General features: G+C 36.5%; 5 protein-coding genes across 12 annotated transcripts; 3 read left to right on the top strand and 2 right to left on the bottom strand.

Moving 5' to 3' along the window:
• The first annotated feature begins 6 nt into the window (after positions 1–6).
• LOC111493239 (protein FLC EXPRESSOR-like) lies at positions 7–3,376 on the top strand. Its single transcript, XM_023142890.1, has 4 exons — positions 7–883; positions 1,815–1,978; positions 2,056–2,141; positions 2,889–3,376. The coding sequence occupies exons 1-4, from the start codon at positions 324–326 to the stop codon at positions 2,991–2,993; spliced, it is 915 nt and encodes a 304-aa protein (XP_022998658.1). The 5' UTR covers positions 7–323; the 3' UTR covers positions 2,994–3,376.
• A 540-nt stretch (positions 3,377–3,916) lies between these two features.
• LOC111492756 (transcription initiation factor TFIID subunit 15b) lies at positions 3,917–8,882 on the bottom strand. Of its 5 annotated transcripts, none has more exons than XR_002719915.1 (8): positions 8,581–8,882; positions 8,133–8,253; positions 7,192–7,939; positions 6,728–6,878; positions 6,557–6,635; positions 5,282–5,497; positions 5,098–5,154; positions 3,917–4,284 (listed from the first exon to the last, which is right to left on the bottom strand). XR_002719915.1 is itself a non-coding variant. In XM_023142192.1 (6 exons), the coding sequence occupies exons 1-6, from the start codon at positions 8,798–8,800 to the stop codon at positions 5,377–5,379; spliced, it is 1,440 nt and encodes a 479-aa protein (XP_022997960.1). In that variant the 5' UTR covers positions 8,801–8,882; the 3' UTR covers positions 3,925–5,376. The 5 variants fall into 5 exon arrangements, 1 of the variants encoding a protein (XP_022997960.1); XR_002719917.1 differs by having other exon boundaries at positions 5,118–5,154; XR_002719914.1 differs by having other exon boundaries at positions 3,917–5,154.
• Positions 8,883–9,468: 586 nt separating this feature from the next.
• LOC111493200 (mitochondrial import inner membrane translocase subunit TIM22-4) lies at positions 9,469–14,489 on the top strand. The gene is made up of 4 exons (XM_023142844.1): positions 9,469–9,748; positions 10,078–10,268; positions 10,355–10,427; positions 14,142–14,489. The coding sequence occupies exons 1-4, from the start codon at positions 9,586–9,588 to the stop codon at positions 14,225–14,227; spliced, it is 513 nt and encodes a 170-aa protein (XP_022998612.1). The 5' UTR covers positions 9,469–9,585; the 3' UTR covers positions 14,228–14,489.
• A 681-nt stretch (positions 14,490–15,170) lies between these two features.
• On the bottom strand, positions 15,171–18,142 carry LOC111493159 (gamma-interferon-inducible lysosomal thiol reductase-like). The gene is made up of 5 exons (XM_023142793.1): positions 17,759–18,142; positions 17,105–17,170; positions 16,216–16,356; positions 15,633–15,725; positions 15,171–15,491 (listed from the first exon to the last, which is right to left on the bottom strand). Exons 1-5 carry the CDS (start codon positions 18,056–18,058, stop codon positions 15,399–15,401), a joined length of 693 nt encoding a protein of 230 aa, XP_022998561.1. The 5' UTR covers positions 18,059–18,142; the 3' UTR covers positions 15,171–15,398.
• Positions 18,143–19,283: 1,141 nt separating this feature from the next.
• On the top strand, positions 19,284–23,673 carry LOC111492992 (gamma-interferon-inducible lysosomal thiol reductase-like). 4 transcript variants are annotated; one of them, XM_023142554.1, is made up of 7 exons: positions 19,284–19,809; positions 21,291–21,356; positions 21,858–21,998; positions 22,116–22,208; positions 23,206–23,305; positions 23,417–23,459; positions 23,493–23,673. In XM_023142554.1, exons 1-5 carry the CDS (start codon positions 19,522–19,524, stop codon positions 23,299–23,301), a joined length of 684 nt encoding a protein of 227 aa, XP_022998322.1. In that variant the 5' UTR covers positions 19,284–19,521; the 3' UTR covers positions 23,302–23,305; positions 23,417–23,459; positions 23,493–23,673. The 4 variants fall into 4 exon arrangements, with proteins under 4 accessions (XP_022998322.1, XP_022998321.1, XP_022998320.1 ...); XM_023142553.1 differs by having other exon boundaries at positions 23,417–23,673; XM_023142552.1 differs by having other exon boundaries at positions 23,206–23,342; positions 23,417–23,673.
• The last annotated feature ends 4,013 nt before the right edge of the window (positions 23,674–27,686 follow it).

Here is a 27,686-nt window from a genome sequence, read left to right as displayed (position 1 = left end):
GGGACAAATTTAAAGATAAAAATGTTAAAATAGAAATTATTTGAAGTTTGGGACCAAGGAAGACCATTTTGGAAGTGGGTTCAAAAACCCTATGGTCCACTAATAAATGGGTTTAAAATCAAAGCCCATTAGGACACATTCTCGCCGTCGACTGTAAGCCGGCGACCGACGAACGAAACGACGAGCGGAACCCTTCCAAATAAGGAACAGAATCGAAAACCGCCGTCGCCAAGATCCCATCACTTCAATTGTTTTCGCCTCAAATCTCAGCTGCTGTGCAATACAAAAAGTATCGAAAGAGGTGGAAGACGCTATCCAAAGCCATGGCCGGAAGAAGCCATCAGCCGAATGCGTTGAAACGACGCAAATTTCCATTGAACCGAAGCCCGAGTGATGATCGTCGAGCCCATCAACGTCTTCCTTACTCATCTTCCGTCGGCGGTTCTTCGAGGGCTCATCAGGCAATCCTTCTCGAAGATTGGATATCAACGCAGCATCGAGAGATTCAAACTCTCCTCTCCGACAACCAACGGCTTGCAGCCACTCACGTGGCGCTCAAGCAAGAGCTAGCAGCGGCCGAGAAAGAGCTTCGGCTCTTATCGGCCACTGCGTCTAAAGTCAAGGCCGAGAGAGACGCAGAGGTGAGGGAGGTTTATGAGAAATCGCTGAAGATGGGCGCTGAGGTTCGTGCCATGGACGCTATGATGGCAGAGCTCGTTCAAGTGCGGGCGGATATACATAAGCTGAGTACCGTAAAGCAAGAGTTAACGACGGAGTTGCAAGCAATTCGCGACGACCTTTCTAAAACCTCTTCAGAGTCACAGCCATTGCCGTCTATTAAAGCTGAAATTGATAGAATGCACCATGAAATTCAAAGAGGAAGGTAAATTGTCATTTCTCCCTTAAGTTCGAAAATAAGCCTTTTCATATTAAAGCATCAATTTATTTTGAGTTGGCTTGTAAGGTTTATCCCTTTAATTGTTCTTCCTGGATTTGATTGTTTTGACACAAAATCTGTATTTGCTTAAATGTTGGGATACTCCATTCTAATTGTTCGCTAGCTGTATGTTTCTGCCGCAAATAAGATATCAAATGCAAAACCTTAATGCTGTGATGTTAATGCCTTGTCTTTCAGTATCTTTGAACATTGGTAACTACTTGAACTATTCAAAAACTCTGAAGTGCGTTCATTTGGTGCAGCTATTTCTTTGTGGATATTGCTATAGCTGTGAAGAAATGACACCCTTTCATAGTAGTATATGTTTACGTGAAAATATATACTAAAGACCATCTATCCAAAAAAAGAGAGAAAAAAAACGAGTATGTTTGTTCAAGAAAACAAGCCTAATATCTGTTCACTTGGTGCAAGACTATGTCTTGTCTAATACTAGAGCATGTATGATCTTACTTCGTGAGCAATTTATCATGTCTAGCAAAGTTTGCACAATTCTCTTCTGCACTAATATTGTGTTAAATATCCTTCGTGAATTTGCTTTAACCATTGGTATCTAGAGAATCACTTTTGTTTTCCTTTTAACAAGAAACCAATCGAATCGGGAGCTGTTAGTAGAATGAAAATATAAGCAGTTTCTTTTGAGGATCATGGGCATTTTGAAGTTTCATTGTTTTTCTATAGCCAACTCCCATGTTTCTTGTTTTTATGATTGTAGAACAAAACAACCTGAAGAAAAATTTGTGAATTGGTACAATTCTTCTTTTTAGGCAGAAGAAATGCAATGTAGTATTCTGTTTGTTTGATGAGCATAATTGAGGCTTGGGAATTACCTCTTGCTATCTGTTGTTGATCTGAACAGGGCTGCTATTGAATACGAGAAACAGACACGCGCTAGTAATCTTGAGCAGAGTGAGGCCATGGAAAAGGGTATGGTTGCCATGTCTCAGGAAGTTGAGAAATTGCAGGCTGAACTGGCCAATGCTGAGAAGAGAGCAAGGGCTGCGGCAGCTGTAACGAGTCCTTGTAAGCCTTCTTTTCATATAGCTTATGCATCCTCCTTTTTTTGCCACTTACTCTCTTTACATTGCATTTTCATACAGTTCCTGGTTATGCTGCAACTTATGGCCATCCTGACATAAGATACAGTGGGAGCTCACATCCCCCTGACCCTTATGGCATGCGTCAGGTACTCCTCCATGTCTGTATTAGTTCTATGACTCAGAAATTCATTGCAGGGCTGGTTCTACCTTGACTCTTGGTGAACACCATTAAAATTCATTGGAACATGAAGTCATCTTATAACCTAGGTTATGTTTGGGATGGCAAACGCATTTCAGACTCAATTGTTATGTTTGATAATAATATAGAAGTACTTTTGCAAAGAGTCAAAAACACCTTATAGTGTTCCTTGAAAGGGTACTTATAGAATGCTTTCAGCCTTAGTGTTGGACTAGACAGCACTCAAAAGTACTTTCAAGAGTGAAGGATAGGTCTAATCATCTAATGAATTGGTTAGTGAACACTTTATATTGAAGTGTTTGCAATCAAAACTAAAAGCATTACGAGACATATAAAACCAAATCTATGAACCAAGCAACATGGCTGCTCCTTTTCATTGACCATAAAATTGTTATAAAATTCTGCATAGGTGACTGTGAAGGTGGTTTTATGGGGTTGGGAAACATGCCCTATGCCCCCTTACAACTTAAGCAGGTGGGTTTTGGGTTTATACTATTATGATTTGCCTTCGATTAACATGTAAATATATGAGATTTTATGGGTCACATTTTCTGAGTTCAACAGAAGTGATGTTTTAACGGCTAAGCTACACTCAAATTGTCCGGTTGTGTCATACTGATGTCATTGATAAGATCTATTCAGAATGATTACCAAATTGCTTCTATCCATAATATAGAAGGATGGTTTGTTCTAGGTTCAAGGAGGAGTTGGTGTAAATATTGCCTCGCAATACGCTCACGCACCACCGACGCATGGACCCCTTTACAGCGTGCAACCAGCACCACCACACATGCAATAAACGGGCAGAGCAATGTATGGACAAATTTTGTGCTCGATGTGGAAGGAGTCTCAGTGTCCTAGACTCCATAACAGGCGGAAGGCACTGTAAATACTGCCGCAGAAGCTGTTCTTCCATCGGAGGAAGTTCTTTCGTCCAGGATCGCCGGAGAGGTATGCCACTGTCATGTACATTTTAACTTGTTAGGGGACCCTTGGCAGTTCTGAAAAGTGTTCAATATCTAAATTTTGGCATCTCTTTTGATTCACTGATTAAATTTTGGAAATATTCTTAAGCTCGTTGTAGAACCGTAATGGAAACAACAAGGTACCATTTCTTCTCATCCTTTCACATTTCATCAATTATGAAATGGAACTTGATGGGAAGAAATTAATATCCGTCTATTTCTTATTTTAGTTTCGAACGTCGTTTTAAAGAAATATAATAAAGTCACATATGATGCTTAGTAACTAAATTACCGATAATAAATATCTATCCATTAATGACAACCATACGAGAAACTCAATTCCACATCTGCTGGTATGTAAATCAGCATCCCTTTTTTTTCTGGTATGTAAATACTAAGAGTTGCCTTACTACAAACTTGAATCATCTAACTGGGTCTTGATTGTTGGATAGGTATCGATATAGCAACATAAAAGTAATTATCTAATTGAGTCTTTGATTGTTGAATCAGTATAAAACTAAATCATCTAAATAGACTTCGGTATGGAACTGGGTCTCGGTTGGACATAATTAAATAGATTTGTTATCATCAAAACATCAAGCAATTAATTATTTTAAAATTAATAATAAATAATTATGTAAATAATAAATAATTAATATGATATTAAAGGCCAAAAGGCCAACATCGATATCAACAAAATAATATACCGTTTTAAAGATTGATTACTGAATCATTAAATAGTTCAAACTAAATTGCATTTACAAATATTTTCTAAAATGTTACTTATGAGTTAACGAAAACATATAGTACATTTAAATTTTCCCTCGGGCTTTTCTGGTTTCGAGTTCAAAATCATATGGTATGGTCGAGAATTAGGGGGAATCAAACACCATTGACCGTGGATGAGCGTACTATAAAACCGATACAACAGATGAGGTTGGTTTTTTAAGAACAGTACTTTGGTATGGTAACCCAACTCAAAGCCACAAACATTTCCCAAACTGTTGGATGAAGACATTAAAATCAGATCTCAAGCATCGGTTTCAAATGTAAATCTTCATTTGTTCTTTCATGACACCAATCAACTGAAGAGCTCAATAGCATTTCTTATGATCAATCGCTCCTCTGCACAACACAATTACAATCGAGATTGTCACACTCATAATCAGCTCGGGGTACTACAACTATGAACCCATTTCAATAACTATAATAAATATAGACAACAATTATATGAACAAAGACGCCTAGAAAGAACCACTTATCCTTTTTCAAATAACAAAATCAGACTCATACGACACAATTCCAAGGTTATTGCTGACAAATATTTCCTGCACTCACTGAATATGCAGAAGGTAACTTGTAACTAGCAGTGGCAATCACAGTTCATGAGGTTAACTTGCCTCGAGTCCTAACACACTAAAATAAGTCTTTTTTTAACATATGGAGCGTCATCCCGACGTCTACATACAACAGAAATCGGCAAAAATATGCAACATTGCAAAGGCCTAAAATCCATTTACACCCAGTAATATATTAAATGCTCTTGACAAAGACCTCAAGAAGTTGAAGTTTCTATATTGAATATGAGCTATCCTCATCTCTAATTTTCTGAACCCTAGAGCACATGATATATGATAGTCTTTTGAAAAACAGAAGACAAATTTGAAAAATCAGAAGCAGCCTTGAGCACATGATAGACGAATAAGGGAATAATAAAGATTTTCAAGTAATCCCTAAGAAATAATGAATGAAATTTAGAAGTAAAGAAGAGTGGCAAGTTAATATTTAATAAATAAAATATGAATGCAGAAATGATAATTATAGGTTATAAGATATGCTTTGCATCAGAGCTAACAAGGGATGTCTGAGATCAGGAGGAGCTTATACATCAGCACCCGTGAAATTGTAAAGATGGTTTATGGAAAGAGAAGCACTCACCTGAAAACATCAACACCTACCTTAGCAACAAGCAGTTTGGAGATTATCCGCCTGCCTCTATAAAAAAGACATTCACACAACTAGGTTAATCTCAAGCCTGAGCAAGATTATAACCCCTCCAGGTACCACTATATATTAAAAAGGAGCAAAGAGGTCTCTTGCCCATAGAAAGTGAACAACCTACCTCTTTGGTCTCCAATTCAAGAATCCAGCCACGGAACAAAATTAAAACACTAAGATCACAATTCCCATTACATAAAATGCTCAATGCCGAATCACTCAGTAAGGACGAGATCTATTTCCACCATGCTGATGTCTATCAGGTCCAGAGCCTCCGTCCCTATAGCTATCTCTACGTCTATCACCACCACCACCTCCATATCCACCTCTGCCACCACCACTGCAACATGATAAGGTGAGAGTTAGAAGACAAGGAGCGAATTTTTTTTAAAGCATAATTAATAAAATAATTTGCACATTCAGACAACAGAAGCATTTTAAAAAAAACGAGTCACATTCTACACAAAACAAATTTAACGTACAATTAATTCTAAAATCAATTAAAACAAAAGAAGAATAATAGCCTACATTATGTTTGAAGCTTTGAAGACACCGTGAGAGAAATAAATTAATAGCTATTGTTGCATCTTGCAACATAACCCAATAATCATAACAAAAAAAAGGTGCAACCATTCATATCAAACATTCATATCCTACATACTTGGATATTGAATTACAATATCAATTCAATGGCAGTCCAATATAAGGTCATCAATCATAGGCCGAATAAACCACGAATTAGTTAAATGTCTTTGTAGGAAACACAAATTGGCACAAAAAGAAGGTAGATAAGTAATCCACCCCCAAACTAAATAAAACAAAAAACTACCCCAAAAAAAACTACTGGAATTTATGGACGAAAAGTCACAAGTATAAAATGATTTTGAGAGACAGTCAAATAATTAATTCTAAACTCAAAGAAGACTAATAGATAACATACTTCTACTAAAATGAGCATGAAAAAATTTAATTAAAAGCACAATTTCCAAAATATCTTAGAATTTCAGAGAAAAAATCAAATCGAAGTATCAATAATAGCATCATGCATGAGAGCTCAAGACCATGGTGATTATTGAGTATTCACACAGAGTTCCTAGATAGCATGGAGTCTGGGAACATCAAACAGTATCTGATATATTTGCAAGAACTGCAAGTTACCTAACCTGGTTCCTGCAGACAAGATTTTTTTTTGTGCACGCATGTGTGAGGAGAAAACAAAGGGACCCAAAGGTCTTCTTAGCTTTTATCAACTTGGTAATTACAATAGCCAATTTCTCATGCTCGTCAACTCACAAAAAGCAAGAACTTCGCAAAGTACACATTTCAAGATATATGTATTCCTAAACTCAAGAATGCAGACTTTTCTATTTGTTTTGAAATAACAATAGCAAGCAAATACCCATGGTTGTATGTAGGCGCCCTCGGTGCAGACTTCTCAGCCATTGCAACATTGATGCTATGACCTCTCAAATCATAATCTGAGAGTACAAAAACATGACCATACATGAACTAAGATTAAAAACAATTGCTAATATTATTATTATTATAAACTAAAGAGCACAGTAATTACTGTTATAGAAACCGCCAGCAGAATGTGCCGCTGAGGGATCTTCATATGATACACATGCATCGCCTTTGTTATTTCCCATCTCATCTGTATATATTTTTATGTTCCAAGGCCACTGATCCTTGTAGCCCCTCTTCTGCTTGATTCTTCCAATCTTCAAATTGGAAATTGAAAGAAGGTTTCAATTAAACAGTTCACTATCGCATGCTAAATGCAAAAGCCAATGCTGAAAAAATTTATTAAGCACTTTAAGAAACGAAACACGGTTTATGGGCAACAAGAACAGAGCTAGCCCATTGCCAATGAGAATATCAATTCTAGACGCTCCATAGGCAAGGAGAATAGAACTAACACTACAAGAGCTTCCAATATCACAAACAAATGCCTCAAGAACTAAAAGACATAACTTTTCAACGAGGATAGAACATCAAATGCAACAAAATATAGTTTAATGACAAATTACTTACTTGGCCAATGCCACCAAATAGTTCTCTCAATTCATCAATGGTCACATCTGTTGGCAGATTCGAAACATAGATTCTTGAATTATCACAAGAATCATCACAAGATTCATCGCACTGTTTCACCTGTGCTGGCTCGGCTGCTGGTGTACTTCCATAACCACCACCTCTACCACCACCAGCATTATAGCTTCCACCTCCTCTACCACCAGCATTGTAACCACCACCTTTACCACCTGCATTGTAAGCACCATCATATCCAGCTGACGGCCCACCACGACCAGTTGCACTCCGTCCATCACCTATACCATCACCGCCATAGCCACCAGTGGGACCACCATAAGTTGGAGGGTAGGTACTTCCACTGTAGCTTGCAGGCGGAGGAACTGCATCCGTACCATAATTTGCACTTCCACCATGAAAAGATGGTGGATAAGAGCCACCAACACCACCAGATGGGGGGGCTGATGATGGAGGAACCTGACTGTACCCACTATCCTCTCCTCCCTGGTGACCACCATAAGAATTACCACCTCTGTTCCCTCCTTCATAGCGACCACCATCATGATTTCCACTTCTACCACCATGGTAACTACCGCCTCTTCCATTACGATTACCACCATAACCCCCATCAGCTCCACCTCTATTATATCCTCCACCACCACCACCACCACTTCGGTCACTGGCACCACCAGGTGATGGTGTACCACACTTGTTACACTCCACTCTTCTAGCAAAGTTCACATTTGCACAGCTATTTGGCATTTCAAAAACAAAAATATTAGCAACAACAAATAAACTTAATATCAAAACAACTGTATAGAAGTTCCCCATCATAAATATCTGAAATTTATGCATTCAAGGATGCTGAATCGCTCGATGAATCTATGAAAATAAAATAAAACAAAACAAAATAACCCAGTAATAGACGACGAAACAAATCATACCCAGGATTAGGGCAGACCCAATCGCCATCTCTCCCGCTTCCACCACGACCACCTCCCCCACCACGTCCACCACCTCGTCCTCCACGATCTCCTCCTTGATAGCCACCACCACCACCGCCTCCTAAATTCGATCAAACCAATAAGCAGATAAAAAGACTGAGGTAAGATAAAAAGAATTTGTTATTAGTATCATATTAGATCTCTGATCACTGGAAACTTCCTACCGGAATACAAGCCACACACCCAACCTAAGAGCACGAAAAACCCAAGATATTGCAATACAGAACAAAATATTGTCGAACGCATAAATTAAAAGAAAACCTTCTCGACTATAATTAAAAATAAAGGATAAATAATTAATTATTTCTTCAAAAGATGTTTCTATTCCCCAAAGATTCTGGTCTCTAAACGACGAAGACAAAATCTAACCAACAAGTGAAGCACATACCTCGCCCACCGTAGCCTCCTCCACCACCTCGTCCTCCATATCCTCTACCGCCACCGCCGCCACCGCCGCCTCCTCGGCCTCCGCCGCCATATCCACCATCGCCGCCCTTTCCACCATATCCGCCTCCATACCCTCCGCCGCCGTATCCTCCTCCACCGCCTCCAGGGGCTCCGTAAGACGAAGGAGCAGCGTCTCCTCCTTGATCGTACATACCAGACATTAGATTTTTCTTTTAAGGCTAAGTTGAGAGAGAGAGAGAGAGAGAGACGTAAGAGAGGAAGATGGAGGATTAGGGTTGAATAAATTTGTGCAGGTGTAGAAACCTCCGCAAGTTGAAGATAAAGTTTCGATTCCATTCACTTGGGCCGGCCCAACTTAAAACACTTAGCACGGCCCAACTTAAAAAATTGGTCCGGCCCAACTTAAAACAATTGGGCCTCTACCGGCCCAACTTAATTTTTTGAATCTTTACATATTTTTTAAACCTTAATAAAATGTTGTAATTTTGACATTTTCATAAATTTTTATTTAAAAATCAATTTTATTTGCATTCTTGTATACTATAAAATTAATAAAAAAAAATCAAAGAAAAATAATATTAGCTGAAATCTGTAAATTTTGGTAAGATTATGAGCGGTTAATTTCTGCCTCGATCAACTTAATCCGGTAAAAAAATTATATTTAGTAAAAATTTAAAATAAAATTATTAATTTAGTCAAAATTTAAGTCTAATTTGATAAAATTGGTTAAAATTGATAAATTAATTCATCTCTCCCTCAATAATTTACCTTGACCCGTTTGAAATAACATGGGCGGGCCACAAAACCCGACCCGGTGGGTTTTATTTAGGCTATTTTCCCTCTCTGCCCTTCTTCCCTCCCAGCAGGCCCTCAGCTTTCTCCAGCTTTCTTTCTTGCAGATTCCCCGCTTTTCTTTGCTTTCTCGCTCCTTCTCAATCCTTGAAGCTTTTCTTCTTCCTCTCATTTCAATCTCTTCTCCACATCAATGGCTTCCAGTTCTGGAGATGGATCTTCGCACGATCCTGCGAGCTCGAGCGAGTTGGAGAAGCCGCCATTGGAGCCTATAAGGATGCCTACAGTCGAGGAGATTCGCGGCCAAGATATTTGGAACAACTGTGCAGTTCGCAGTGTTGTTAGTGGAGTCATGGGTTCGTTAGCCAATTTCTTTCAGTTGTTTTAACTACAATTTGCTTGTTGCTTTTTGTAAATCATTTCCCGCATTCTCACTCATGTACTTTATTCCAGTTTCTCTCGCCAATACTGGAATGAATCTTCATTTTTCTTCCTCTTATCGTTTACAACAGTATTACTATCTCTCCTTCTCTTAAATGTGATGCCTTATAGTTTCTGTTAAATTGTTCCTATTTTAGTTTGAGTCTGGGCAGTATATTTAGTTGCCAAGAGGATTAAGATTGAGAGGCTCAGCCACCGTGTATTTGTTGCTTTAATCATAATTTATGTGCTGAAATATTTGCAGGCGGTGGACTTGGATTGTTCATGGGTTTATTTTTGGGGGCATTGGATAATCCATTAATGCAAGACGAGATGACTGCTAGACAGCAATTTGTTTATACTGCAAAACAAATGGGACGGCGTAGTTGGGGTTCTGCAAAAGCGTTTGCAGTTATGGGCTTTGTTTTCTCAGCAGCAGAATGTGTTGTAGAAAAGGTATCATGATCGTTTATTATTATTATTTTTCTTCTCAGTTTCTGAATGTGATTTTATGGGATCTAATTCTTTCTTCATGTGCTTAGGCTCGAGCCAAACATGATATAACTAATACAGTAGTCGCTGGTTGTGTAACTGGTGGTTCTATATCAGCTAAAGGTAGGCCCTCTTACCCTTGCATCCATGTACGTTCCTCATTTTCTACTCAAGTGTCACCATGTGAATCCTAAAGCTTCTAGGCATGTAAAGGTCTTTCACGAAAACAATTCAGTGGTTCAGTACTCCTGTTGAGCTAATGTGAATGTTTGATTAATCCACCACACCTAAATGATGTGAAAGTTATCCTATTTATAATCAAATAAATTACAAGGATATGAAAATAGTAATAAATGGAAATAACAATAAATGGAAAGATACCTATGGTAGTAAGACAAATATTAGATATTTGCCTTATAATAAAATATCAAATATAATATATATGGTAAACTATAATTTATTACTAAATATTCTTTAACACCCCACCGCAAGCTAAGCGTCGGATTTAAACGAACGTGAAGCTTGAATCTGAAAAATTCAAAGAGGTTGAGAAACACTTTTTGTGAAGATGTCTACAACCTGGTTCAGAGGAGGCGTAGAGAAACACTTTCTTGGCCATAAAAAATTGCAGAGGGATCGCCGCTCAGCGGCGATGCTGCCTTGGCTTCGACAAGAATATGTCTAACCCATGAAGAGGGATTGTCGCTTAGCGACGATGCTGCCTTGGCTCTAGTGAGAATATGTCTAGCCCCAAGAAGTAGAAGGAGAAACCTAGAGCAAGGGACAAAGACAATGTTGAAGCCAGAAGAGTCGCCACATTGGGCGTAGGAGCCAATTTTGGCGAGAAGGGCAGTCGGAAGAGTCGCCACATTGGGTGAAGGAGCCAATTTTGGCAGGAAGGGCGGCGGCAACTTGGTTGGAGAATAGGCCAGTGCGGCACCCAGATTCCGAAAGTAAATCTCTGCAAAAGGTTGATGGGATTGTCGAGTTTCCATATATTTCTGAAGAGAACACTGATGAGGATCCTGAGATTAGGGTTTTTGTGAAGGATGAAGGGTTGATTGGAAAGAAAATGAGAGAGACTATATTGGCCAAGGGGAAAACCGATTGGGTTGGAAAAGGTGAGGTTGGATGTACAGAGTATGACGAAAGGTGATTTGGAGGTCAATAGGGTGGAGCCGAAGAGTAATCAATCGGCTCCACCTGTAGCAGCCATTAAGACTGTCCCTGCGGCGTCAAAGCCAGCAGGGATGGTGGAGAAGAAGATTAAAGGATTCAAAATCCATTGAAAAGAAAGGATCTGGGGTTGTTAAACCGAGAGGGCTCTGATACCATAATAATGTTTTATTAATCCACCACACCTAAATGATGTGAAAGTTATCCTATTTATAATCAAATAAATTACAAGGATATGAAAATAGTAATAAATGGAAATAACAATAAATGGAAAGATACCTATGGTAGTAAGGCAAATATCTATAATAAAATATCAAATATAATATATATGATAAACTATAATTTATTACTAAATATCCTTAGCTAAAATACTGGAGTTCGTGCATTTTAGATGGATTCGTGTTCAGAATGAAATTATAAGTTTATGACCTCGATCTTGCAGTAGGAAACAATGTTCTATAGGCTCTACCTCTGCATCCTTGAATTCTAAGGATAATATTATAAGCTCTTGTTTTCCAGGTCACATTACAAAGAAATTTGCAGGGATAGAGTATACATGTGTGCACAAGAGGTTCAATTGGCCTTGCTAATTTATTTCCTTACTATACTTTCTGACTGATCTTGGTTGAAATTTCATCTTTTAAGTTGCTAGAGAATAACCTGTTCGCTTTGCGTGGCTGGCATCAATAACACTGCTGTGCTAGCTTATGCCTTCTTTTCTCTCGATCTATTGTGAACAAAAGCTGCAAAGAGACAAAGGCATTGGTCTCCTAGGGGCATCTTTGGATATTTAAAACTACTTAAACCTGACCTGATATCAAATCTTGAAAGATCCTCCAGCTAAACCTCACATAGAATAACTTTAGAAGCATTTGGCCAAAGTAGCCAACCCATCCTTTTAGATTAAGGAATCACCGAGGAGAGCGTCCTTTGTCGAGAAGGGATTAACCCAGCTTATCCCAGGAACACAAAGTTTCTCCACGACAGCTGAAACGTGAAGAGAGAAGAAAAACATCTAGCATTCTCAATATATTCATGTATAATAAATAGCGATTTGGGAAACAGATGTGCAGATTCCTTTCCTGGTCTTCATTTATGTTTAAGTCTTCAAGCATAGTCTAAAGTAAAACTTTTACCTACATTAGATACCAGTCTTTCCATAAAGCCTTAAACTTATTTTTGGAAAATAACTAGTTGCATTAAATCTATGACAAAGGATTTCGCTAGAAAATACTTCTCTAGAGTCGTGATTGACCTGTCATTCTCACCAGCATCTGAAGAATGCTTTCCCATTCCTAGATTTCCTCGTATTTCAAATTTGGATTCAAGTTAAAGCATATGGAACTATAGTAGTGATGTCAGCCCTGCCTTACATTTGGAAATTTGCTACCGGTTAGATCATACAGCCCTTGACAGGTATTTGACAGTGGCCAGCCCTTGATTCAAATATCTTTTGAAAATGTAACTTATTTTATTTGCCAACCCGGGAAGATTGATAAAAAGCTTGGGGTGGGGGGGTGAGATTATGCGAGAAGATAGGCCAAACACCCAACAAGAGGGGAGCCACCTAACAAACACTTACAACTGCCACAAAATATCCAATTGTTGATGATAAGAAAAATAAGGGAATATCTAAATCTATCAAAAGTGAGCTAGTAGAAGCTAAGTAGTTATGGAGTTGTAGCTAGGTTTTCCTTTTAATTTTGTGTGTTTTGGTTAGGTTGGTTTGGCTTTGACTGGAGCTGGTATCCAGTTTTTTGTATGCCATTCCTGCACTAGCTTATAGAGCCAAAGAAACGTACATTTTTAGTGTGGAGAAATTATAGGACAGTACAAGGAAAGTTTCAGTAAAGCTTTAGAAGCAATTTCATAAAAATCTCTTTAGCATGATTTGTGCACACCGCTTTGGTCAACGGTTAGGCAACGACATACGAGGTTTCCTACTAACTGATATAAAGCATTCTTATATGAAAAATGATGAAAACATTCCCAATAGATGGAGATATGCCAAATTATGTATTTATTCATATAAGAGGTTACCATCCATGCCATTGATTTATTCATGTAAAGAGGAATGCTCCCCTCTTGATTTAAGCTATGGATGGAGATATGCCAAATGTTAAAGTAATCACAACCAGATTCAATAGGATCAAACGGTTATCTTAGGAGAATAGTTGCGAGACGTATGTAAGCTGATTTAAGCCATGGATGGAGATATGTCAAATGTTAAAGTAATCACAACCAGATTCAATAGGATCAAACGGTTATCTTAGGAGAATAGTTGCGAGACGTATGTAAGCTGAGACGTATGTAAGCTGACCTGAACACTTTTGGAATATCTAAAAAAAATATTTTTTGAGGGATTCCCATCCAACAACCATAAGTTTTTTCTTGCCTTTTGTCAAAAATCTGGATTGTAGTTTCTGCTTTTACTTCACATAGTTATTCTGCATCAAACTTAGGGACACTCTCTTTAGCCTCATTCCATTCTCGTGTTTAAACCAGCAATGTTTGTTCGAAGAACGAATGATTTACAGGTGCAAAAGGACGGAATAACATAAGGGGCTCTGTTAACTGAATTGGTTCTTTACCATGCTGATTAGTTTGTTCATTATTTTCATCATGAGATCCCATATCTCAGCTTGTATCGTCTTAATTCAGGTGGCCCAAAGGCAGCTTGTGCCGGTTGTGCTGGTTTTGCGGCATTTTCAGTCGTGATAGAGAAGTTTTTGGACAGACACACTTGAGCTGCGTCTTGTGCTCACAATTTTATGGTAGCAAAAGAAAAAGAATCAATGGTAGAGAAATAATAGGTAGCCCGCATTGTAACCATTCTTTTCATCACATAAATCCGAACCCCCTTTTCTATTTGGGATGTACTTTTACAATATTTTCCTCATTGTTTAAGTAACATTATTCGCAATCCCATTTTGTTGGAACAAATTTGTACTCAATAGAGACAGGAAATTGAACCAGTTTTGCAGAGCTTTAAGATGTGTCATTCAGGTAGCTTCTGGTCATTAGCATTTCGATTTTTTTTTTCTGTAATTCTTCAATTAGCCTTTATATGTACTGTTATGGGTCAAAACACACCTTGCCACGCGACCCGAAAGCCGAGCGACCTGATTTACGTTGAGTTGAAGATCACTCCCAACCTAACATAAGCTCTGCTAAACTTACCTATCCACTAACGAAAAGACAACATCGATAGAAAAATTGTCGAACTAAATCCATATTCTTCAAAAAGGATAAGAATCTCTTCCTAAAGGTATACAATCTAATTTAATTCATGTTTGTCTCTAGTATATGAGGCCAAGTATCACTATGCAGAGTAGAGTCGAAACATTCTTCAGATAATTAGAGGCATATTTACAAATTTTCTAAAATAATTCATTCATCAAATAAAAAATGTGAAATTAAATCTTTCAAAATTCTAACCCAATTAAATTATTCTTCTTATAAAATGCAATGCGAGCATGTTTCTCCATCTTGATTTATTTACTATTGGACAAAATGCCTTTTTATGGTTCTTAATCTAACATCTAATGGAATGATGACTAGGCATAATTTGTTGATGTGGATTGAATGACAGTGTCATATTTTATTTTCCAAGTCATCCAAGCAAATGACATGTCAGGACCATTTAAAATTACTTCGCAAACTCAATAGGCTAAAGTGTCTCTATTGAAATTTCATGGACCAAATAGATAACGATTCATATCTCACTACTAAAAGTGCATTTTATCCATAAATTAAACCGAACAATTTCAGAGTGTGGGGGTACATACAATGTGACATCATTCAAGCAGTGTAATAAATAACACTATCACCTCGATTGCATTCTTGTTTATTATATCAACGTTATCATCATCTCTGTCTTCTTGCACTATTTGGGAGGCTGAACTAGGATTTTCATCCTCAAATGGCACTAATGGACGAAGCTTTACAGGCACTTGGCAGAACAGGTCCTTTATACGCCTCACAGATGTAGTTTATGAAGTTTTCATAGTCCTATAGCAAGGGAAAGTTATAATAATCCTTATAAGTAGATAAATAAACCGTTTCCATGTTTGTTGACCCAAGCCTAGACCTTTATGCAGTTAATTTGTACTTGAGCAGACGAGTGAGCATAACGGAAAGAAGGAAACAAACCTCATAAAGTGGTTTCCCATCTACAACAACCCAAGGCACGTACTTATGAGGAGGCTCAAGATTGTCCGTTTCAGCAGCATATTTCAGTTCAAGCTGCCCGAAGATGATAAAAATCAAATCAAGAATGTAATGGCCCATGCCTACCGTGAGCAGATATTGTCCTCTTTGGGTTTTCCCTTTCAGACTTCTCCTCAAGGTTTTTAAAATGCGTCTGATAAGGAGAGGTTTCCACACTCTCATAAAAAGTGTTTCATTTTCCTCCCCAACCGATGTGAGATCTCACATAGAACATTTGATTCCATATTGAATGGTCGATAATCTCTATGTTTGTTTACCCAATCACAACCTAGAGACCGGGAACTGATTATGAACCTAATGCTCAGTCAATGAAATCTGTGAAATCTTCAGTCAGTCGAAAATCATAACAGCTAGATATGTTGGAAACTAAGAACCCGTTGCAGCAGTACAGGATTAGTTGAGTAGGTGCCATTAGTCTTTGTATTCTATACAATGTTATATCTTATCAATATATGAAACTTGAACTAACACAAAAATCTGAACCGAGTAATTTAAAACAACTCACCATTTTCCCAAGCTCAGTAAGGTAGCATTCATTGATGGGCTTGGGATTCAACCCCAACTTCTCAAAACATGACTCCCACTGGGTGTACTTCCGTTTGGACACCAGATACTCGACGCAGTAAATGAAAGGAAAATGACCATCCTGCAGTATAAGTACATGAGAACTTTCATCCCCATAATTCCAACTCACTCACTTTGTACCTTGGTAACTAATGATACAACTCTATACGGAGTTTGAGGTAACATGCATTGAAAGATTTGTAATGTAAGAAATGAGTTTCAACATTGGAATTATTTATAACCGTCCAGGCTCACTGCTAGCAGATATTGTTTTTTCCCATTTGAGCTTCCCCTTAAGGTTTTTAAAACATGTCTGCTACGGAGAGGTTTCTACACTCTTATAAAGAATGTTTCATTCTCCTTCCAAACCGATGTGGGATTTCACAATTCACCCCCTTCGAGGCTTAGTCTTTTAGCTAGCACATCGCCCGGTGTCTAGCTCTGATACTATTTGTACCAGTCCAAGCCCACCGTCAACAAATATTATCCTCTTTGAGCTTTTCCATTTGGGCTTCCTAAAACGTGTCTCGTAGAGAGAGGTTTCTACCCCTTATAAAAAATTGTTCTCCTCCCCCCAATGAAAAATAATATTAGTAAGGAGAACTTTGTACAAATAGAAGCAAATGGAAAATCCCATCATTAATGATCATAACGATCAGCCGATAAGTGGGCTATATGAGTAACTACACATAGGAAAGACTGATGCAATTAAAATGACACGACTGATGCAATTAAAATGACACATAGTTACATGCTGGAAACTATGTAATAAACAAGGAAAGGGTTTTGTAAGAAACTGATTAGTGTCATGCTCCCATCAGAAGTCTTACCAGCTCTGGCCAGGCGTTAATGGCACAGGCTTCCACAGTGTTCAATAGGCATTCATTCGGGCCATGCTGAAATTACAACCACACAGTACAAGTTTATTAGACAGTTTATATGGATGCAAGCACATCCAGCCATCCATAGGCAAATTAAACTGTGTAGAAAGAGTATAAAATCATGAACACCAACGTAAAACGAAACAGAAAAGAGAACTCTAACATGGACATCAAACAGCTTAAGCTATCAGGTAAGGGAGGAATATCAATCTCGAAATATAAACAGATTTACTGATGATAAAATTGGAGAGACTTTCAAAGAACAATATCAAGATTCGTATTATAAGCCCGGAGAGACTTTCAAAGAACAATATGGTAAACAAGGCAGAAGCTATTCTGTTGAACAACATATAATAAACAAAAGCAAATCAGATTCAGATAGAAGTGCGCATAATTGCATATTCAATTTTAAATCTAAAATTCCGAACAACTACCAATTTCTCATCCCTGAACAAACCATAACCAAATACCTAAATCAACAGAACACTGAAGTCAAATCAAGCATGGAAACAAACGAAATACGCCATTTATTTAGTAATTAACCGAAACAGAAATCGTCAAGAAAGAAAACAACGAATCTAATGAACGAATTAAACGGAGGACCTGACAAGTGATGGAATCGTTGCGGCCAACCCTGGCGTTACCATAAGGGACGAGCCTGAGATCAACAATGGAGATGAGATCGTCATCGAAAAGCTTTGGCAGATAGTTCACAATGAAATTGGCGCTGTAAGGACAGAGAGACTCGTAGTAGAGTTGGAGCGAAACTTTTTCGGTGCCATAATTGGAGGTTGTGGCTATGGAGTATGAAGTAGATGAAACAGGAAACAACAACGAGCAAAGCAACAGTAGCAGCAAATATGAAATGTAAGCCATGGAACAGAGTTTAGGCGGAGAATCCATGGCTTCCAGAGATTCAATAGCAATGGAAGAATGAATCTAATTTTATTAAATAAACCTTTAATTCTTGTTGTGGATGTGGAAGAAAGCTAAATTTGAGGAATCTTCCATGTCCACGACCCGCGTAAGGACAAAATCACATTTTTTCCGTTGGTTATTATTATAAGTTTTTTAAAAAATATCTTTGTTTTAAAAAACATTTTAATGCATTATTTTTCACTTTGCTAAAATAATTTAATAATTCCACTCATATTTTTTAATATATATATATTCGAACTTAATTTTTAATAATTAAAATTTCATTATTATAATATTATCAGCATGTTTTTGTTGGAGGATGAAATTCCAGCTAATTTAGAGAATAATCATGTGTTTATAATAAAAAAAATACTCCCTCCATTAGTATGAAGTCTTTTGGGAAGCCCAAAGCACATCCATGAGAGCTTATACTCGAAGTGGATAATATCATACAATTGTGGAGAGTTATGTTCGTCTAACATGGTATCAAAGTCATGCCCTAAACCTAGTAATGTCAATAGATAGGTAAATCCTCAAATATCGAACAAATGACTACCTTAAACTTAGTCGTGTCAATAGATTGGTAAATCCTCAAATATCGAACAAAGGACTCCAAAAGAAAAGGAGTCAAGCTTCCTCGAAGGCAGTCAATAATGACTAAGACTCCAAAGGAGTCGAGCCTCGATTAAGAAGAGACGCACTTTGTTCGAGGAGTTTATAATCAAGGAATACTCTCTCTATTAGTATAAGGTATTTTGGGGAAGCCCACAAAGTCACAAGAGCTTATAGTCAAAGTGGACAATATCATACTATTGTAGAGAGTCTTGTTCGTCTAACAGCTTTTATACATACACATTTAAAAAAAAAAAAGAGTTCAGAAAATTGTCTATTAGATATTTAATATTACTTAGAAATTTGTTGAGTAGTTTTTTAAATGCGATAATAATGGTAAATATATTTTTGAATTATTTTTTAAAAAAATAAGCATGTTAATTTTTTTAAAATTTAATATTTTTTAAATATTTTTAAAAGTAAAATGATGCTATTCAAATCCAAAATTTTAATGATATTTTTAAATAAATTATTAATAATTTAAAAGTATCATTTACCTTTTTTTTAATTTAAAAATATTATTAAAAAATTTAAAAAATGTTAAAAACCATTAAATTCCGACTTTTATTTTGCAAAATTGTAATAAATATTTTAGGAGGAGCCACTGGCCGAGAATGGCCCTCGTATGATTCAGCATGTCCAAGAATGCCAACAACAACCACCTGGCCTTCCTTCCGCCCACGATCCTCATACTACATTGAATTTTTTGCGGAATTCCGGCCATATGCATCGGAGACAAACCTTAAGCGACGGGAATTGAAGAGCTATTACTTGTAATTTGCAATTTGCAATTTGCTTGGCAAATCGACTCAACGTGTTATCGTATCCGTATATCCATGGATTCTTCGGCTAGAATCTCCTCCTTTGTTTTTCTCTTTCATCTCCTACTTTTGTTATGCTCTCTGGTTTCAGTTTCAACCTCCAGGGCAACGGCAAGCCCTGATTACGGGAGTGAGAAAGTATCGCTTGATGTTTACTATGAATCGCTCTGTCCAGACAGCGTTAAATTTATAGTGGACAATCTGATCGAGTTGTTTGAGGGTGGACTCATCTCCATAGTTGATCTTAGATTCGTTCCCTACGGCAATGCGAGGATCAATCGAAACAGTTCCATCACTTGTCAGGTCCTCCGTTAAATTCACCCTCTTTAGTTCCTTTTATAAACTAGATATGATTATAAACTTTTTTGTTTCGTTTGAATGAAGAGAATTCGATCAGAAGTTTTTTTCTGGATGTTCGATGGATGGAAATGAGAAGAAATAAGGATTTTGTTAATATAGCATTACTGTACCTAATTTGTGAAGGAAAACCAAATCCTGTAGAAATATTTTAGTCAGGATTTTAAATCCCTTCAAACCCTATAGAAACAAACAGAGGATTATTGATGATGATTCGGTTTTGATCGACTCGAAGATCGACAATTACAGCTAAATCTAATTCTGATTTTATGACTTTAGGTATTATTTTTCTGGCCTAGGGTGGAGGAATCAGGGCAATAGTAATTATGTTTAAAGAGTAATTGTTCGATTACTTAGAATCTTGCATTAAAAATGGTGAAGCCATGGTATAATTTTTGGCTTTGGGTGGATATGAAAGCCTAGACCTATAAATTTCTTGATCCAGATTTGATATCCCATTGCTGAAGCTGCCTTCATGGGTGTTCTTTTCATCCAACAAATCTATTCTCTTTGCTTTTAACTTATAGATCAACTCCATTGCCTTTAATTTTTCCTAACACAATATGAGAATCTCTTTGGGCTTATATTATGATGCCTTTGCGCATACCGGGCCAATGTAACGACCCAGACTCACCGCTAGCAAATATTGTCTTCTTTGGGCTTTCCCTTTCGAGCTTCCCCTCAAGGCTTTAAAATGTGTCTCCTAAGGGAAGGTTACCACACCCTTATAAAGGTGTTTTGTTCTTCTCCCCAACCAATGTGGGACATCACAATCCAACCCCCTTCGGGGCCCAGCGTCCTCGCTGACACTAGTTCCTTTCTCCAATCGATTTGAGACCCCCCCAAATTCACCCCCCTTTGGGACCCATCGTCTTTACTGGCACACTGCCTCGTGTCTACCCCCTTCGGGGAACAGCGAGAAGGCTGGCACATCGTTTGGTGTCTGGCTCTGATACCATTTGTAACGGCCCAAATTCACCGCTAGCAAATATTGTCCTTTTTGGGCTTTCCCTTTCGGGCTTCCCCTCAAAACTTTAAAACGCGTCTTCTAGGGGAAGGTTTCCACACCCTTATAAAGGTGTTTTGTTCTCCTCTCCAACCAATGTGAGATATCACAGCCAATTTCCTCATCAATGATCTTTTTAAGCTCTTTGAGAATGACCTTAGTTGAATTGTGAGTCTTGAAGAGGTGTGATTGTGACACATGTAAAAAAATCGAAAGATTCCTTCATGTTCTACATTCTATCTATCGTTTAGCTGTACATATCATGGTTTTCTGTTTCCATTTCAAGTTGATGTTTTGTTATGCCTTTCGACATGCTGAATCCTGCAAAACATAGTAATCACACAACATATACACACATGTATGGACATACTTGCGTACATATGCAGACTGATGAACTTGTATTTTGTGGTGGTGATTTCAGCATGGTCCTAATGAATGTCTACTGAACACTGTGGAAGCCTGCGCTATTCATGCCTGGCCTGAGCTGGTAAGTCTCATGATGACGGCCAAATGGTCAACTGGTCTGGTTATATAACTTATTTTGGTGTGTTATATTGCTGTCAACATTCGGTCTGTTTCTTCCTTGGGGGGCCTTTTGGGTTGAGGGTCATGCGCGGGGGCCTTCTGGGTTGAGGGTCATGTGCGGGGTTCCTATCAATACCATTTCAAAACATGAGATTCTGAAAATTATGGTATTATATAAATGAGTTGTAACAGCCCAAACTCATTGCTAGCAGATATTGTGCTATTTAGGCTTTTCCTTTCGGGTTTCCCCTCAAAGTTTTTAAAACGCATCTGCTGGGGAGAGGTTTTCACACCCTTATAAAGAATGTTTCATTCTTCTCCCTAACCAACGTGGGACCTCACATTAGCTCTTTTGATTTTCAAATTATTTAGTGGCATTTTGACTCATCGAGCAAATGAACCATATCGTTAACTTGATCAATCAGTTGGAATACTAAACTTTTATTCAAATTTATGGATGTAGACAGGGCATTTTCCTTTTATTTTCTGTGTGGAGGCTGCAGTGTATGAGCGGAAGTATACCCAATGGGAGACTTGCTTCGAGAAATTGGGATTGAATCCTAAGCCTGTTTATGATTGCTATTCTTCAGGACTTGGGAAAGAGGTGAGTTACTACAACCAACTCATGCATATTTGAGCATTAAATTGCAACCGGATTAACTAACCAAATCTATGAGGATTGATTGTGTTTATATGACCTGAATCATCATTTTTTATGCAGCTTGAATTACAATATGCAGCTCAAACCAACAATCTTCAGCCTCCTCATAAATACGTTCCTTGGGTGGTTGTTGATGGACAACCGCTTTATGAGGTTTGTTTTTCTCAATAACCTTATTGTCTAGGTCGATCCAAAAAGGACGACATGAGTGGCAAAATAATAGAAGGATCCTGGAAACTAGTTTCCAGTTTTATAGTCACATTCTCATTCTCAAACTTGCCTAATGTCAATCACTCACGAACATGTCCAGTAGGCTTTGACTAAGCATAGGAATGAACTTTAAACAAGATTTGCCATAAACTCAATTTGGATAAGCAAGCAAATCCTAAAACTTGTCTTGAATTTTTCTTAAATGTGTATAAAACACGTTTGTTCATGAACACACCCATGGAATTTTGCCTCTTATATAAAACACGTTTGTTCATTCTAATTATATTTTTTCAATCTCAACGAGTGAATAATAATAGGTTATTATGATTTCGAGAAAGCCGCTATAATGAAATCGGTAGACACGCTGCTCTTAGGAAGCAGTGCTGGAGCATCTCGGTTCGAGTCCGAGTAGCGGCATGCCATTTTATATTATAACACAAGTTCTATAATATAATTAATTCACGTCCCCGATATTAATTCAAATAATTGAATTGAGGGACCTTTTAAAATTTTTTTTATGATATTTTCAACTTTAGAGTATATATTAACTCATTTATCTTTTTCGATCATTTCAACTGTCATTACAATTCATTTGATAACCTTATTAGTCGATGAAACCGTAGGATTCTATGCTTCGTCAGAAAAGGACATGATAGCTACTTTTTCTGTATAACAGGATTATTAGTTACTGGATTTATTTGAGGCATTTACCATGAAGTGATTTATATGAATCATTACTATTTCTTTCCTGGAGTTTCTCCATTATTAATCTATTTACATGAAGCATTTCTTCTTAAGAAAGTTATTGAAGAATGAAATGGGGTTTTCACAAAGTGATTGGCCATTAATTTATATACAATGCACAGCTTAAGCGTTTTGATTCTAACCCAACCATGCATCTAAAGCTTCTGAGGATTGCCATAATTTCCTGTTTCTGCAGGACTTCGAAAACTTCGTAAGCTATATCTGTGCGGCGTATAAAGGTTCTTCTGTGCCAAGCGCATGTAGTAAATCTAAATCCCTTAGTTCCATTTAAAGAGGTAGAAAAGGAAAGTTCTATATGAAGTGGTGAAGATGGTAATGCTGCTGTTTCATCTGCAATAATGTTGTTGAAATTGTTTACCGAATAATAATAGCGTTATTGTTTGTAGGAAGCGTTCGTGGCGTTGTCATCAACATTTAAAATCTGAGAATATGGATACGACATAGAAGAAGTCGGTCATCTTGATGACGTCTGAGGCTACAAAGGAAGCATTTAGATTGTCTTTATATGTACTTTTAAGGTTAGAGACATTCACATATTTTAAACTCAAGCATATATACAAAGGCCCTCTACACTTTTTGTGTATATGTCTAAAATTAGTAACAATTTAATTCATACCATAAATAATCTAAGCTAATGTGTAATGTGGGTTTGTCGTGGATGTCAGTTAAATCCCACCAATTTCTTACACAGATATTTCTTATCAATGTAAGTCACATTACTAACTAAAATCTTATAAAACTCAAATATCAAACATTCATGAGTCAAATGCAACACTAACATTTGTTATCTGCATCAAATATTTTTAATTTTTATAATAATCTTAAAAGTATGATAGAGTAAAATTGGGTTGTAACCCTACTTTCGTATTGGTCTAATTAACTCGATCAAAAAAATGTCAAGTCTTGAATTAACTCGAATTTTCGATTTTTTAAACTAGTGCTTCTTTTTAGCGCGTCCTACCTTTATATTTTAGCCCTTCTCCTTCTCGCGAGCTTAGGTGCTCCTTCGTAGCTTATTCTTCTCTTTCTTTGGCAGACAGGATCGAATGAGGATGATGGGGGATGCTTTTTAAACTAAACAATGTTTGGTTGCTTTTAAAACTAAACAGTGTTTGGTTCGTTCACTAAACTCAACCGAAACCAAAAAAAAAAAAGAAAAATTAACCCAATCCAACGTTTATGATTTTGGTTAGGTAATCTAAGTTAGTCGGGTTTTAGTGGTCGTATAGATTTACCTGAGGTAAATTTAACCTATATTTAAAAAAAAGTTGAAAAGGCATTGATATTTGATATTTGGTTAAAATAAGGGGAAAAATGTGAAAAGGAAGGGTGGTTTTGGTTATATGGAATCCTAAGAGAGGAAAGAGCACCACGCAGAGTTCGTCAGAAAATCTACGCTCCTGATTTGCTGTCGGCGACTCTTTATACACTTTGTCAAATTTCCTTTGGTCCCATTTCTCTTTCCAACCTAATTTCTCTCTCTTCTCTCTTCATTTTTCTTTTTGGCTTCTTTTGGCCTTTAGCCCCTATCTCCCTCCTCCTCGACGTGTCGGTTTAGACTCTTCATCGATATATCGACAAGGTCAAAGCATAAAGATCATATCGAATCTTCTAGCACCCCGCTCCTCAACCTCTTCTCAAAGCCCTTCCAGACTCTCATCTCAATCGAGTTTAAAATCATATATGACTATATCTGCCCTACCTCGAATTGACTCGAGATCCATAAAAACATGAAACTTAATCCTTTCTATTTAAGTTTAAATTTAAATTTTAGAAATAAAATTATTAGAAACGGGAATAGATTTTAAACCTTGAAATTAAGTTACTCACTTCGTTTTCAACCCGAGCACATGATCCCGTTAATTAAAATATATTTTTTTTCTATCAATTTTGTTCTCATTATTCTCTCAACCACTTTCACTGTCTTTTGAAATACACCACTGGTCCCTTTCTCCCTCTTTATTACCATTTTTTTCAATTTCAAAATGTAATTTATAGTATTTTTTTAAAAAAATAGAAATTAATAGTGAAAATGAAATTACATTTGTTTTATATAATAAGTCAAATATGTAAATAAATATTTTTATATTTTAAAATTTCTTGGCTTTAGTGGGAAATGAGAGCTTAGCTATTGTAACAACTAAGAATATTAAATATTGTTTAAAGCAGTTGAATTAAGTTGATTTGATGAATAGACTAAATTTAATTTTTTTAATGAATAAAATAGTATAAATGGACCTGAATTTCATGTGTACTGAACCTAAGAACGGTCCGATAAGATGACCTTAAAAATACCCATTTGGTTGAATGTAATTATCGAGTGCATGAATAACACATACTAAATATGCGTACGACCGGTAAGAAATTTACATCATGTGAAGTATTATGTGCATTATCTCATTGAAGTATGATTTTTAATTCGATATCTCATGCATGTTCTATGTCATATAATCTTCAAGAGATTTGCTTGGTTGTTAAAGTAGGTCCCACCGACGAATTTTAAATTTAATAAAATTTTAAATTCACCGTCTATTTAATATTTTAAATTTTAAAAATCTCTAACATAAACTTTCACTTTTTTTTTTGGTTTAATATATTACATAAAAAAAATTTAAAAAAATAGTTAATATATTAGAAAATTAAATTTTATGTATAATATAACTATAGTTTTTTAATTTTTGATTTAGTAAATCAGTAAATTAAATTTATAATTTTAAAATTTTAACCAACAAAGAGAATATATACAAACTCCCAAATATCTAAATTTATAATTTAATTTAAATTTAATACTAATAAAAAAAAATAGGGTGATAAGATAGGGATTTGAAAATTATTATTAAAATTAAGCAATAATTTTGAGGTTAGGCTGATGTCACTCTAGAAGGATTTAGTTCAATTTGAAAGTAATCAAGGCCGTTGAAGAAAAATAAACGGTTCAGATTTAAAAAAATAATTTATGGACGAAATAATTATTGGAGTCCAAATATTCAAATAATTTTTGTAGAATGTGATGACGTCAATGTGGATTAGGGCAATTATTTCGTGTTTATTATTATTATTATTATTATTATTATTATTATTATATGATGTTCATATCCCTCGCAAAAATTTAAAAGCATCCACATCACTAATTCTTATACATTTTATTAAAATAAATTACTATTCTTTAATAATCTTCAAAATTATTAAATAATTAAATTTTAAACTATAGATACGAGGGAAGAAAATATATTGAATAGGTCAACGGTTAATAATTTTTATATGCAAGTTCAAAATCTACGTACGTTAAGTTTGAATCCTGTCGTTACTTTTCAATAGCTCACACCAACACTTGAAATATTACTATTTACTACTTGATCGACGTTGTGCACTTATATTACCTAAGAACTTTTTCTATTTAAACGTTTTTTATTAAAGCATACACGTTCCAAGTTGACCAGTTAGGGGCATAGACGGGTTGGGTTGGAAAAATCTTTTAGACCAACTCAAAATTGTTGGTTGATTGTGGGTTGGTGACCCCAAGCAACCCGAGAGTTTAAAACAAAACCTAACCCCTAGTACATGTTATATTAATAATTAAAATTTCATAATCACAAACATCAAATATTCTTAATTTTTATAAAAACTTTTTAGTTCTTTTTTAAAATTTGATTTAACCAAAATCGAAAAAAAAAATATGAACTCAACCTAATATTTATAATTTAAATTGGATAATCGATTAAATTACCCGGCTATATAAATGCCTTTACGACTAGCTCGTCGAGTAGAAAACGTACCCAAAACAATGCATGTTTTGGAAAAGGAATATACCATAAAAACAACATAGGTACAACATTTGAACAGTGAAAGACAAAGATCATGTCTCTACACTCAAAACACTGTACACTCTTCACACATGCCAATGGCTGCAACCAGGCAGAATTAATCAAAGATGAACGACCACCACCACCACCAACCACCAACCACCAACCACCTACCACCGCCGTACCCACCGTCGTACCCTCCGCCGTATATCTCGTCGGAGCAAAAAGTACTTGTGAATAAAAAAAATGATGGCGGCCTCAAAATGCATGGTGGACAATGCAAGTATAGCCTCACGTGGTTGGACTCAGTACTCACCATTCATTACTGTCTTCTTATATATATATATAATAAAATAAAAGATTCTTTGGAGCTAAAAGAAGGGGTGTGGGAAGACAAGAGCAGTGAGAGTACACAAACCCCATCATCCAAGTCAAGGTCCTCTAGAGTGACATGACATGTAAGGCCAATAAATTTCAACATCTCAATTTTGGCAAAACCCTTTGCCTTTTCTCACTTCCTTTACACCAAACCCCTGTCACATTGTTTTTCCCTTTTGACCCGTTCTAAGCTTGATATCATAACAGCGATACTCATGTTATAACGGGTATTACCTTTCCTTTCTATGTCTAAGCGATATTATACGTTACGAACATACAAAACAAAGTCTTAGCGTTATTTCTGTATAATTGTCGAAAAATATTTGTCAAAAATAAATATAACTCAATTGGGTTTTCTCCCAATCTAACTCTTATGCAAGTGTTTATATCGCTCCAACAAAATTAATTGGAAGATAACCCAAATTTTAACTCGGAACGAAGAACACAAAAAACGAGAAATCTTCCTCATTCATTA

Source organism: Cucurbita maxima, unplaced genomic scaffold, assembly GCF_002738345.1.
Source record: "Cucurbita maxima cultivar Rimu unplaced genomic scaffold, Cmax_1.0 Cma_Scf00018, whole genome shotgun sequence".
Taxonomy (NCBI): Eukaryota; Viridiplantae; Streptophyta; class Magnoliopsida; order Cucurbitales; family Cucurbitaceae; genus Cucurbita; species Cucurbita maxima.
This window is presented reverse-complemented; position numbering and strand designations above follow the sequence as displayed.

Excerpts from the sequence above, each read along its gene's own strand:
- LOC111493239 (XM_023142890.1), top strand. The coding sequence starts at position 324 with ATGGCCGGAAGAAGCCATCAGCCGAATGCGTTGAAACGACGCAAATTT. Across the intron at positions 884-1,814 it reads CATGAAATTCAAAGAGGAAG|GGCTGCTATTGAATACGAGA; the intron begins GTAAATTGTCAT and ends TGATCTGAACAG. Across the intron at positions 2,142-2,888 it reads ACCCTTATGGCATGCGTCAG|GTTCAAGGAGGAGTTGGTGT; the intron begins GTACTCCTCCAT and ends GGTTTGTTCTAG.
- LOC111492992 (XM_023142554.1), top strand. The coding sequence starts at position 19,522 with ATGGATTCTTCGGCTAGAATCTCCTCCTTTGTTTTTCTCTTTCATCTC. Across the intron at positions 21,357-21,857 it reads TTCATGCCTGGCCTGAGCTG|ACAGGGCATTTTCCTTTTAT; the intron begins GTAAGTCTCATG and ends TTATGGATGTAG. Across the intron at positions 21,999-22,115 it reads CTTCAGGACTTGGGAAAGAG|CTTGAATTACAATATGCAGC; the intron begins GTGAGTTACTAC and ends TTTTTTATGCAG.
- LOC111493159 (XM_023142793.1), bottom strand. The coding sequence starts at position 18,058 with ATGGATTCTCCGCCTAAACTCTGTTCCATGGCTTACATTTCATATTTG. Across the intron at positions 17,171-17,758 it reads ACGATTCCATCACTTGTCAG|CATGGCCCGAATGAATGCCT; the intron begins GTCCTCCGTTTA and ends TTGTAATTTCAG. Across the intron at positions 15,726-16,215 it reads TTACTGAGCTTGGGAAAATG|CTTGAACTGAAATATGCTGC; the intron begins GTGAGTTGTTTT and ends ATCTTCGGGCAG.
- LOC111492756 (XM_023142192.1), bottom strand. The coding sequence starts at position 8,800 with ATGTCTGGTATGTACGATCAAGGAGGAGACGCTGCTCCTTCGTCTTAC. Across the intron at positions 8,254-8,580 it reads AGGAGGCTACGGTGGGCGAG|GAGGCGGTGGTGGTGGTGGC; the intron begins GTATGTGCTTCA and ends GATCGAATTTAG. Across the intron at positions 6,636-6,727 it reads TGCTGGCGGTTTCTATAACA|ATTATGATTTGAGAGGTCAT; the intron begins GTAATTACTGTG and ends TTGTACTCTCAG.
- LOC111493200 (XM_023142844.1), top strand. The coding sequence starts at position 9,586 with ATGGCTTCCAGTTCTGGAGATGGATCTTCGCACGATCCTGCGAGCTCG. Across the intron at positions 9,749-10,077 it reads TGTTGTTAGTGGAGTCATGG|GCGGTGGACTTGGATTGTTC; the intron begins GTTCGTTAGCCA and ends AAATATTTGCAG. Across the intron at positions 10,269-10,354 it reads CAGAATGTGTTGTAGAAAAG|GCTCGAGCCAAACATGATAT; the intron begins GTATCATGATCG and ends TCATGTGCTTAG.